The 12,899-nt window shown below is 41.4% G+C and overlaps 2 protein-coding genes across 3 annotated transcripts in view; one reads left to right on the forward strand and one right to left on the reverse strand.

The window, feature by feature from the left end:
• The window catches only part of REV1 (REV1, DNA directed polymerase), an 89,987-nt gene extending 88,519 nt beyond the window's left edge, over positions 1 to 1,468 (forward strand). For both annotated transcript variants that reach the window (XM_025355078.1, XM_025355079.1), the window contains exons 22-23: positions 82 to 184; positions 1,059 to 1,468. In XM_025355078.1, the coding sequence (XP_025210863.1) occupies positions 82 to 184; positions 1,059 to 1,170 (215 nt within the window). In that variant the 3' untranslated portion in view covers positions 1,171 to 1,468. The remainder of the gene's footprint in view (positions 1 to 81; positions 185 to 1,058) is intronic.
• A 1,047-nt stretch (positions 1,469 to 2,515) lies between these two features.
• EIF5B (eukaryotic translation initiation factor 5B) overlaps positions 2,516 to 12,899 on the reverse strand; it is a 63,051-nt gene continuing 52,667 nt past the window's right edge. The window contains exons 15-24 of the mRNA XM_025355080.1: positions 12,320 to 12,451; positions 11,769 to 11,951; positions 11,467 to 11,628; positions 9,073 to 9,204; positions 7,791 to 7,922; positions 7,610 to 7,686; positions 7,314 to 7,478; positions 5,380 to 5,518; positions 3,364 to 3,525; positions 2,516 to 2,980 (exon numbers count right to left, since the gene is read on the reverse strand). Of these exons, the coding sequence (XP_025210865.1) occupies positions 2,873 to 2,980; positions 3,364 to 3,525; positions 5,380 to 5,518; positions 7,314 to 7,478; positions 7,610 to 7,686; positions 7,791 to 7,922; positions 9,073 to 9,204; positions 11,467 to 11,628; positions 11,769 to 11,951; positions 12,320 to 12,451 (1,392 nt within the window). The 3' untranslated portion in view covers positions 2,516 to 2,872. The remainder of the gene's footprint in view (positions 2,981 to 3,363; positions 3,526 to 5,379; positions 5,519 to 7,313; positions 7,479 to 7,609; positions 7,687 to 7,790; positions 7,923 to 9,072; positions 9,205 to 11,466; positions 11,629 to 11,768; positions 11,952 to 12,319; positions 12,452 to 12,899) is intronic.

Below are 12,899 nucleotides of genomic sequence, written 5' to 3' on the forward strand. Positions count from 1 at the left end.
TTTCCTTTATCCGTGTAGATTTCTGACTTTCTCCTTCAAAAAGATATACTGGTCCTCATTTGAAGTTTTTCCCCTTCCTAGATCCAATGGAAGAAGACATTCTCCAAGTTGTGAAATATTGTACTGATCTAATAGAAGAAAAAGATTTGGAAAAACTGGATCTAGTTATAAAATACATGAAAAGGTAGTAATTCATCACTTTTATCAAATGGGAAAAAATGGCATGTCACAATGGCTAAGTGAGGGTGTACTGAGAAGTTTTAAACTTTCTGGGAAACTGTCCTCATTAGGGTTAATGAAAAAGTGACATCCATTATTCTGTCATGTTGGCTAAGTAGTAAATGAAGTTCCAAGTGTGTCGCCCTCAAAGTCTTACATGTGATTAGAAGACCACAGGAAGTGGGCTGGGCGCAGTGGCTCACGCCTGTCATCACAGCACTTAACTTCGGGTGGCTGAGGTGGGTGCATCGTTTTGAGACCAGCCTGGCCAAAATGGCATAACCCCATCTCTACTAAAAAAAATACAAAAAAAAAAAAATAATAACCTGGGGGTGGTTGGTGCCCACCAGTAGTCCCAGTTACTTGGGAGGTAGAGGCTGCAGTGAGCCATGATTGTACCACTGCACTCCAGCCTGACAGCTTGTCTCAAAACAAGCTTTTTTTTTTTTTAGTGTTCTAGGATTTTATTTTTTGAAGTAGTCTCACTCTGTCACCCAGGCTGGAGTGCAGTGGTGGCATCTTGGCTTAGTGCAGCCTCTGCCTCCTGGGTTCCAGTGATTCTCCTGCCTCAGCCTCTCGGGTAGCTGGGATTATAGGCATGTGCCACCACGCCCAGCTAATTTTTGTATTTTCTATAGAGACGGGGTTTTACCATGTTTGGCCAGGCTAGTCTCCAACTCCCGACCTCAGGTGATCTGCCCACCTCGGCCTCCCAAAGTGCTGGGATTACAGGCATGAGCTTTTTTTTTTTTTTTTCCCGCCAAAATCAATTTTTATTTTTAAAAAGGAATAGTCTTAAGGACTTTACGTGATGGCATTTCTTCTCTCCCCACCTTTAGGTTGATGCAGCAATCGGTGGAATCGGTTTGGAATATGGCGTTTGACTTTATTCTTGACAATGTTCAGGTGGTTTTACAACAAACGTACGGAAGCACATTAAAAGTTACATAAATATTACCAGGGAGCCTGGTGCTCTCCGATCGCTGTGCCATAAGTGCTTGTGAGGTATTTGCAAAGTGCATGATAGTAATGCTCGGAGTTTTTATAATTTTAAATTTCTTTTAAAGCAAGTGTTTTGTACATTTCTTTTCAAAAAGTGCCAAATTTGTCAGTATTGCATGTAAATAATTGTGTTAATTCTTTTACTGTAGCATAGATTCTATTTACAAAATGTTTGTTTATAAAGTTTTATGGATTTTTACAGTGAAGTGTTTACAGTTGTTTAATAAAGAACTGTATGTATATTTTGTACAGGCTCCTTTTTGTGAATCCTTAAAAACTCAACTCTAGGAAGCAACTACTGTTTATTATACTAAAAGGCTGAAAAACCTCCAGGCCAGACTGCTAAGCTCTGAAATTCCTGAGAGGTCTCAGACCGGGATTCTGCTTGTTCCAAGAAAGGGTAAAGCTTCTAAACCATCTTATTCTTGTCTCCAAGCATGAACACAGGAGCATGTTCAGAAAATCTTTACTTCTTCCATGTGGAGAAATCTGCATATTTTGAATTAGAAACACCCTCACACCCACTTGAAGATTTTTTCTTGGGAACATTCTGTCCCATAGATCAGAGATCAGAGGTGATGTTGTCTTTGATGATAAAAAAGAACGGTATAGATTTTCAAACGGATATAAAATATTTTTATGCTATATGTTATGCCGTAACTTTAAAATAAAAATGTAGTTTAAAATTCTGTGCTAGTGGATATTTGGAACTTTTTCCTCAAACACCCCACACTGACTTCAACAAAACCCTAAAACTAGCTACAGATTACTACTATGAATGAATCATTAAGTTGTGTCTGCAACAATTTAGAAGCACTAAGCCCAAATACCAGGAGATGTATGTATGATGGAATTTTCTAGGACAAAACAAATCCAGATTAATGTATAAAAATCTCGACTGTTACCAGGTGCTGGCATACAAGGTAGTGTGATAGTTGGTAAGATAATTCTTGTCCTAGGAGGACAACTTGTGGGAGAGAAGCTACACTAACATGGAAGCCTAACAGAGCTTGCTGGTGGATGTCTGTTTTCTTTATTGGTAGTTTGGTTTGGAATTGTGATGATTACAATGGACTCATGACTACACAAGCAGTAAAAAGCAGCCAGCTGTGCTTTTACACCATGGTTTCACACAAAGCAGATAAATACCAGAATGCCTAATTTTCTATTTTATAAAAGCCCTAAAGGCATATGGCAGAAGAATGCTGGAAAAATCACTGTGGGAAGAATATGCATAAATAAAGAAGTATTTCTTACATCAAAAAAGTCCCAAGAATCACAAAATCTGCAGAAGCTTGGTTAATCAAATACTGCAGTACTGATTTAATCAGTATAAAATCGAAAGAGCTTTAGATCTGTAATAAAAATCCAAATTTGGGGAAGGGCAAACTTTAAAACAGCAGCCAAGTAGAGAAGGGTTGGGGAAAGGAGAGGTGAGTGAACAGGCACGTTGGAACTGTGGGGACATGTAATTGACCACTGTCAAACCAGTGTAAGTTTCTTGGTTTCTCATGGAAAACATTTTATACACCTATTTTTCTTCCTTCCATACTTAAGTCCATCAGTGTCCAGATACGTCTGTTCCATTTTTTGGTGGGATATTACAACACAGTATTGCATTTACTCCAGTTCCTGCTCCGTGTGAAAAAAATTAGATGATTTCAAATACTTTCTTCAGCTCCACAATAAGCTGCCAGTCACTCTTCTGCATTTCGTCTCTGAACCAGTCTTTGAGTGCATCAATGGACTGCCGGCTGATCTGCAATGCCCGAGGCACAAACAGGGTAAACAGAACGTAACAAACGTGCCAAAGAAAGCTGTGGCCCCAGACGCCCGCTCTCACCGTAATAAAGCTTCTGCAGGGCTTGCCTGCCTAAGGGAGTAGAATTCCGAAATCACATCTGGTTGGTACGTCAGGCACAAGGGGATCTAAAAGTCCTAGCTTTCTCTGTTGGTGCTGCTTTCCTGATGGGGCAACTTCCTCAAAAGACAAGGCCCAGCTAAAGGTCAGGCCCTAATGGGGGATCCAGTCCCATCAGATACTACAATCAAACTGAAGCCCAAGGAGCTTCTGGGCACAGGTGACCCGAGAAGAGTGATTCCCCATTTCTTAAAGTATGCCACTTTTGCCAAAATGCTTACCTTACTGACAAGAATGTCTGTAGCTTCAAAATGTCTTCCAAACATTTTGGGTGACTCACCAGGGATAGGTTCTATTTTTACACAGACTTCTTGTCCTTTTTTTGCAACATCTACTTGTTTATGGTTTATTTCAATACTTGTTACTATTCCAATGTCAACAAACTGTAAAATAACATATTAACAATGCATGCTGAAGAATTCATGCCAATCACAGGCGCCATGGCTGGACAACTGAAATAAGAACTGGAGCAAAAGCCTGTTTTAAAAGTCATGGCAGTGCGATCCTTCATTCATCCCTTAAGGTCTCACAGTGTAACGTTTTGGTAAATTAGGCTGGCACCACCAACACCCTGTTCCCTTCACGACGGCTATAAGAACGACAGGAGATAATGTGCTTTGCAAAACATTCCAAGTGCCCTGTTGACCCAATGTCATTTCATATTTTTGCTCTATCATTTCACATGACAGGTGCCATAATAGAAGGGATCAGCAGGCACAACGGGTCTGAGTCAGGAATGAGCTTGAAGTGACTGGTGGGAATGAAGTCAGAGTGAGGACCGATCCTGAAATTTTAAGAATGATGGCCTGTGAGCAGATGAGTGATGTGATCTCAGAGTTTGAGGCAAAAAACCCTGACTCCTTTGTGGAGAAAAGGATTCAGGAGAGTAAGAGTGAAAAGAAAGAGAGCTCTGTTTGATTTAGGAGGCCAAAGCCACATAGAAAATGACACAAATGTCCTGGCTTAGTCCACTGAAATGGTAGAGAATCAATGACAACTTCTAAGTGCCACTGCCCATTACAGGAACCAGGTTTGGGGCAGGGAAAGTACTAGATGAGGCTGGAACATCTCACTGCACCAGAAGGGAAGAAGATGCTCAGACTACTGTGTGTCAAGGATATAGGAGCCAGTTTAAATGAGCTCCTACTGACCACACTGGACAATCTATCAAAAGAATAAAGGTAATGGATTATATTTAAAAAACAACAAAACAAAAAAAACCCTGCTAAGTCTATGAGTCAATAAAAAGGTCAGTGGGAAGAGGTTCTTTCTAAGAAATGGGGGGACAGGTATATCCACAATTTTGCCACCATCTATGTAACAGCTGACAGGCAAGGCTTGCCAGTGGGTACGAAAACCACTGGGATAAAGGCTGTTGGGAAACAGGATGTCCATTGGGAACTCCAGGTACCAGATAGATTACAGAGTAATTACAAAGGGCAAGTTTCTAATGGAGATGACTGGCGGCTAGCACTTCCCCGGGGAAGAAGAGCGTCGGCAGCAGTGAGACAGGCTGGCTCATGCAGGACGCAGGCACACAGGGAAACCGCATGAGTGTCTTTCCAGTAATGCTAACCTGTGTCTACTCGGGAGGGAGAGACAGATAAATCCAAATGGAGAAGGAATTTGCAAAACCACTGGGACACTTCAAAAAGGACGGAGGACTGTTCTTGACTGAGGCTTAACCACAAAACAGCCCCAGTACAATGCAGTTTGCAGGGCACTGAGCCAGATCCGTGGGGAGAGTTACCAAGACATCTTTGGGATAATTGGTGAAATGCTGAGGGCTGCAAATTATAGGATATTGCTGAAATATTAATTTTTCTTAGGTATGCTGATAGAAAGGGAAGGTAAACATGGGTGTTCATTATACTAATTTTTAAGCTTTTCCACAGGCTTGAAACCTTTCAAAATAAAATAAAAGGCAGTAATTTCAAGTGCCTTGGAGCCCAAATAACTGAAGCACGAGATCAGGGCTGAGTCAACACTGACTATGGAGCACTGGTATTTACCAACACTGAAGCACAGCAGGTGACAGGCTCTGCTTGTTTTAAAGTTACCACATTTTCTTCCTACTGAGGTAAAACACACTGAAACATTTGTTAAGAAGGTGGAGACCACACTAAATACACAGCCCAGTACTGTGACCTACAGGCACAAAGCTGTGTTGCTACGACTCTTGGACACCCATTTACTGCTTTAAGAAATGACCCACAAAATGTACAACTAGAACTTACATTTTTGCTTGGGACACACATGGGTGTCCCCTGTTTCACCTGACCTGCTTCCACTGTCACCCCCATCACTATCGGATCTCGAGAATTAAAAATGTACTGAGGGAGGATTTTCATCTTGCAGGGAAATACTGCTATGTGCCTGAAAGAAAAAAAGAGAAGAATTTTTAAGCTTACAGAATCACTTAAATATAAACAGAAAAACTGCAGCTGAACATCAGGCTTCTCGCATTGGAGGAACAAGGCGCTTCTTCTTTTTCTTCTTAACCTCCTCCTCCCCGTTCTACTGCTTCCCAAGTCTGGGCTTTCTTCTCTTTTAAAGCCCTACCTCCAACAGAAGCTGCATCACAGGAGCGTTCTGTTCCTAGTCTGAACACTGAGCTTGGCTGCTGAAGCTGTCAGCCAGGCTGGGGCTAGAACCTAGGCAGCACCTGGTGACAGGCAGGGCTTCGTTGGGCACGTGTGTAGGCTACTGGGGGACCACAGAGGCATCAAACCACATTATCACCCTCCTTTTCTCCACCACATTCCCAAACCATGGATCCAGAAGGCCACTACATGGCGACCCCGCTTCCTGAGCACACGCTTCAAGTGCGGTCGACGTTTCCGGCCGCGTGTTAATCAAGCAGAGTTCTTCTCACTCCAGCTTTCATGATCTAAAGTGAGCACATACCAGTCTAAATCCGAATATTTACTAGTAAGCGCCACTTAAAAATGTATCCCAAACTACACCATCACTCCTATCATCACTGTGGTCTGAATCACCTAGACCTCTTGCTTGGACTGTGGGAGCCTCCTGACAGGGTCTTGCCACTGACTTCCTAACAACCCGAGGTCCACATAACAACCCAGTGAGCCAGTCTGATGGTGAACACAGCCTTGGCAATGGCTTCTTGCACAACTCAGAGAAGCTCAATCCTTCCCATGGCCTGTAAGATGCTTGACGATACAGGTCCCACCACCCTCTCTGACCTCATTTATCACTGTCCCCTCTGGTCACTCCGCCTCACACTGCTGTTCTCTCTGGACACTCCCCATGGGCGCTCTGTCTGAAGAGATGAGATGCCTTCCTCAACCACATCATTAATCACAGTCTCTCCTTATCTAGGCCCTTCCCTGCTTTATTTGGTTTTTCAGCACTTCTCAACATGTGTTGATTGTCCTGCAATAAGAGCCTGTCCCAGACTAGGCACAGTGGCTCACACCTATAATCCCAGCACTTCGGGAGGCAGAGGCAGGTGGATCACTTGAGCTCAGGAATTCAAGACCAGCCTGGCCAACATGGCAAAACCCTGTCCTACCAAAAATACAACAAATTAGCCAGGCATAGCGGCGTGAGCCTGTAGTCTCAACCACTCGGGAGGCTGAGGTGGGAGGCTCACTTGAGCCCGGTAGGCAGAGGCTGGAGTAACCCGTGATCATGTGACTGCACTACAGCATGGGTGACAGAATGAGACCCTGTCTCAGAGGAGGGAGGCCGGCCTGGTTCTTGGCTGATGCTTCCTCTACCACTGCAGCAATGTGGTTAATTCCTGCACTGTGAGTACTTGGAAAGTTTGCTACAGGAATGGACTTCTCTCCCACAGAATCTCTCACCTTATTTCCCAGTTTTCCTCACTCAAGTTTTGTTACTTCCAATCTGTGTAATCCCAGATGAGCAAGATAAAGTCCCGAAATTTAATAACTACTAACCCATTAACAAGACCCAAGCCTGCTAAGATTATATGAAACTGAAGTCACAGACAAGACTTGTTTGCATACTGCTGGAATGTCCCCAGTATGTTGGGTTTCTGGTTTGCAACACACCATTTCAGGATGCAGCCTCTGGTAGATGAGTAAATGCCATGATTTTGCTGTTTACAGCCCTTTCTAGAATTCAGTAATTCTCAATCATGTTCATTAACAAAGACTCGAAGTAAATAAAAACAGTAACTTACTTAAATTCTTCTTGTTTCTGTTTCTTGTAGTCTTGTCTATATTTTGTAAAGGCATCAAATAAATGATAAATAATTTCTGCACTAAAAATTCTAACTCCTAAACTATCAGCCATTTCTTGTGCATCTCGTTCAATTCTCACATCGAAGGCCAAAATTACTGCATACCTAAAAGGTTAAAACACATCAAAAACCATTCAATGAAAAACAGTATGTCACAGAGGACAGTTTTTAAAGATACGCCAGTTTTAAGATAGGTAAGTAACACGAAAGCCTTCATAACAAGAGAAATTACTTACTGAGGGTCATGTTCCAACATCACTGAAGCCTTCATAACATCTTTTTTATGCACTGGGCCAATGTTTATTCCTGCATACTGAAAAAATGGGAGTTTCCATGTTTATGTATCAGGTAATGGTAATGGCACCAAAAACCACGACCAACCACCACTCACTTGTGGAGCTAGGTGTAATTACTTACGGGCACTTCTGATGTTTTCAGAAATTCAAGTAGAGCTTCCAAAGAACCCAGTGTAGATGCCTGGACATAGACTCCTTTTTCTTCTAATTTGATAGCATTTAGTGTCTGCTTTAACTCATGGATCAATTCATCCTTGTAAAGAAATCAGATTTGATAAGGTTGTCAACACACCTCTATCCTCAGCAGTCTAGAATTAAATTGTGTTTCTCTCTTTGGTCAAGTACTTATCTGCAAATATGAAACTAAGGCTTAGATAGAGCAGGGCATAACAGAACCTGTGCTGGAATGGAGGAGGAGATTTGGGGGCCACACCCTGACTGTATCTCGCTTCACCTGTCTTTAGTTTGCTAATTTTGAAATATGTTTAATCTCTGCTCCACTTGGCAAATATAATAGATGGGTGGGCAGAATTAAACAGTAGAGAAGAAAAATTTTTTTAAAGTTAAAAAAGCACCACATAACTGTAATGTGTTACGATAGCCCAAAAGCTCAGCTTGACTGTGTTAACTAGGAAATACCATGATCTCCTGATCTCAGCAGCTCCTTCCTCCATCACTGCTCGTCTAGAAATGGAAGAAGAGATTTTAACCAGAAATAAGTAAAACAAGTTTATCAATGCCACTGAAGGGACATAAGTCCACTCCATACTCAGGACTGGCTGAAGAGGCAGGCCTGTCCTATTCTCTCACTGGCCCTGAGATAGTTTATTCCCAACAGCATGACTTGATGCTGCCTAATAAACATGGCCCTAGGACACAAGAGCCATGTGCTGGGAACAGTTATATTTTCTCTTTGGCAAGTGAACAAACTATGGCTCAAAGTCCACTTTTATGAAACTACAATGGACATGGGCCAAAAAAGAATATACAACTTCTAGCTTTTTTTTTGAGACAGGGTCTTGCTGTCGCCCAGGTTGGAGTGCAGTGGCACGATCTCGGCTCAATGCAGCCTCTGCCTCCCAGGTTCAAGTGATTCTCCTGCCTCAGCCTCCCAAGTAGCTGGGATTACAGGCGTGCATCACCATGCCCAGCCAACTTGTAGCTTTTGACTCATTTTTTTATTTGAATAAAATGCATTATTTTTATAATTCTAGTACACATAAAAATCATACCAATTCCTATGACTGTACAAACTGAAGTAATTCAAAAGCGTCAAGTTTGCTAAGAGGCCAAGAGACGGCGGGCTTCACAAAGACAAAGCCAGTTGTGGTCACCATCCCTAGCATGTGCAATGCTGACACGTGCCAGAACTTTTGAGGAAAAAAAATTTTAAATGAACTTACTTTAAGAACAGGGATTTCATCTTCTTTATAAGCCACGAGGAGGGGTAAACCAGCCAATGTCTTCTCCAGGTCTTTTCCAAGAATCTTTACCCCCTGAGCTGCTTCTACTTCTTTATGCTTTTCATACTGGTTCTATAGAGAGAAAAACATTTGTTACCAAATGTACTTTAAAAGTGGTTAGCAGTAGGAGGTGATAGAATCTCATCATGATCTTAGAGGTTTCTTAAACTAGGCACGAAAAGCAATAACCACAAAATAAAAGATTGATAAATTTAACATTAAAATGAAATATTTCCATTTCTCAAAATACCACAGGAAAAAAAAAAGTCACAAGAGTAGAAGATACTGCAAAACACACCAACTAACAAACCAGTATCCTGAATATATAAGCGCATATACATCTGTAAGAAAGATAATGCAGAAGAAAAACGTACATCTCACGAAGGAGGAAATAAATGGCTAATAAACATTGTTAAATGACCAACCAGGTTAACAATTAGGCAAATGCACACTGAAACAGCAATGAGCTACACACCAGAATGGCAAAAAAATTTTAAATCTGACATCCAAGAACTGATGAAGATGTAAAACAATGAAACTAATACTGCGGTTGAGAATATAATTTGTTACACCCACTGTAGACAAGTGTGGCCTTCACTCCTAGCTATACATAACCTGGGAAACTGGCACAAACACATCAAGAGATATACACAAAAGTTCACAGCAGCAGCATCGTTAGTAAGAACAAAAATAAAAAACTGGGCTGGGTGCGGTGGCTCACACCTGTAATCCCAGCACTTAGGGAGGCTGAAGTCAGGAGTTCGAGACTAGCCTAGCCAACATGGTGAAACCCCATCTCTACTGAAAATACAGAAATTAGCCGGACATGGTGGCATGCACCTGTAATCCCAGCCCGGATGACAGAGTGAGACTCCGTCTCAAAAAAAAAATAAAAAATAAAATAAAACTGGAGATCACCTACATTTCCCATCAACAGAACAGATAGATATGTTGTGATACAGTCACACAATGGAAAAGAAATCTTAAAATTATATACATTTTTTTCACTAAATGAAGCCAGATATAGGCCAGGCATGGTGGCTCATGCCTATAATCCCAGCACTTTGGGGAGATGAAAGTGGGTGGATTGCTTGAGCCCAGGAGTTCAAGACCAGCTTGGGCAACATGGCAAAGTCCCATCTGTAAACAAATTAGCCAGGTGTGGTGGTGTGCACCTGTAGTCCCAGCTATTCAGGAGGCTGAGGTGGGAGGATCGCCTGAACCCCAGGGAGGTTGAGGCTGCAGTGAGCTGTGACTGCACCACTGCACTCCAGCCTGAGCGACAGAGTGAGAGCCTATCTCCCAAAAAAAAAAAAAAAAAAAAAGCCAGCTATAAAAGTACACACTTAGAATAACTCCATTTCTACATAAAGTCTATAGACACGTCTAAGGGAAGTACTCTCAGACACAAAAACAAAGCAAAGCAAGGATATCTGTTACTATCATAAAATGCAACCATGGTTAACTCTATGAAAGGTCTGGGGGTAGGAGGGGAAGGTGGGGAGGGTTGATCAGGAAGAAGCACACAGGAAGCCTCTGGGTACCAGCAGCATTCTCATTCTCCATCTGGTTGCTTCCCAAAAATGTGTTAAACTTTTCTGCTATGTTTTGTGTACTTTTCAGGAGCAATTATTTTATTTCACAATTAAAAATGTTAATAAAAAACTACAGTTGACCCTTGAACAACTGCGTGTGTCCACTTACACCCAGATTTTCTTCCACCTCTGCCACCAAAGACAAGACCAACCCCTCTCCTTCCTCCCTGTCAGCTTACTCAACATGAGGATAAGAATGAGGACCATTATGATGATCCACTTCCACTTAACAAATAGTAAATCTGTTTTCTCTTCCTTATGATTTGCTTAATCACGTTTTCTTTTCTCTAGCTTGTTTTATTGTAAGAATGCAGTATGTAATATATAAAACATACAAAACGTGTTAACCGACTGTTTATGTGATCGGTGAGGCTTCTGGTCAATGGTAGGATACTAGGAGTTAAGTTTTTGGGGAGTCAAAAAATATATGTGGATTTTCAACTGGCCAGGGAGTCAGTACCCCTAGCCCTCATGTTGTTCAAGAGTCAACTGTAGTTGGCAGTGTAGAACCAAAACAATGTAGTTTAGTATCTGGGAAAGGCCTAGTCTGGTAAGCCGGTACTTTCACGCATCTCTACTCTTGACAGACAGGCCTTCCAGTACGATGACATCTAAGATAAAAGGGAGAGCGAGGGATGTTATGTGTTCTGTATTAAGTCAAACAGCTTTAAAGGTGAGGAAACAATCTCAGCAGAACTTTACAAGTCCCCCTGTGTCAACGCTTACCACCTCAGCGTACCTTCACTCGTAATTCCTTCATAGGAGGAGGTAACAGGAGGCCTCGGATCTGAGTTACAATGGGCCCTTCCACTCCAGGAACAATGATTGTATCTCCTTCCTTCAAACGCCCATTGATCAAGATGACATCTATCGTGGTGCCCATCCCTGGGAGAGCTTTAACCTACAAGACGTTATTACAAAGAGAAAGACGTACATACAATGCACCATGTTCATTAAATCTGAAAGTAGTCAATATCCTCCACTCAAGGAACTTGCCATTTAAAAAAAAAAAAGACAATAAACTGAAAAATTGATCATTACCTCCATCACCTGTGCCCTCAGCTCTTCACAGTGCGCAAGTCTCTTGCTCAACATGGTCTGAGTTAACTCAACAAGAAGGTAGATCAGACTTCCCATGCCATCACCAGTATGTGCAGAGGTAGGTACCAAAGACACAAAAGTGCGGGGATCTTTATTCTCATAAAACAAAGCAGCATTCAAACCCTAGGAGCAAAAATCATCCAAAACGCCAGGCTGTAAAGAAAACGTATCTGGAATAGGTGTGACTAACTAGAAGGCGAATGAGCAAATGGCTCGTCATTTTGAAACTCCTCATAAAAACTAAAAATGATCATGTATATTCTATAAGCATTAACTGTATTACAGCAAAGTAGTTCTAAGTCAACTCAGTTTTCTAAATTAAAGTATTCAGACTGCAAAGAAAAAGGAGAAAAAGGAAGAAGAATTTTAAAAAAGTAATTGCTGTCAACAGAGGAAAAGAACCAGTATTAACGAAAACACTGACTTCATTATAAAGATAACATAATAACTATTCTGAGATAGGCTCTTCGGAAAGAAGGAAGCCTTCTTACCTGCTGTGCAAATTCTACAATAATAGCCTTTGCTCGCTCCTCAAATTCATCTTTTGTATTCTTTTTCTGCTTCTTTAAAGTAGCAGCCACATCAGAGTCGGGACTCTTTTTCCAATCATATAACCTATCAATCTGAAAAAGTTTTTTCATGAGAAAGAGCTCTAAAAAATTCAGAACATTCAAGAATTGCATTAATAGCTCCAGAAAATTCCTCATGTATGTCTCATCTATACAGAACAGTGTGACTGACTTACTCATACACTTTATTGTACCAAAAGCTCCTTTCAGACTGCTTATCGGCACCTGCTCTTAAATTAGAAACTGCTGCAGTGCCATGCTGCCCTGTCAACCTCCATGAGTTCCTAAGTGGCTGCCATTTGTTTGCAAAAGATAATATCCTAGAATTATCCTAAGACTATTAATGTATATTGTTGAAATTCCAAAACAGTTTTTGTAACAGGAACAATCAATCCCAGCAAGTACCATCACTATAAAATTATATACCAAAAACTTAAAAATGTATATATATTTTCTGTCTTAGGGAACAGCCTATTTTAATTGTTTTATTGCTCAAATTAGG

The sequence above is a fragment of the Theropithecus gelada genome, chromosome 13, assembly GCF_003255815.1.
Source record: "Theropithecus gelada isolate Dixy chromosome 13, Tgel_1.0, whole genome shotgun sequence".
Classification (NCBI taxonomy): Eukaryota; Metazoa; Chordata; class Mammalia; order Primates; family Cercopithecidae; genus Theropithecus; species Theropithecus gelada.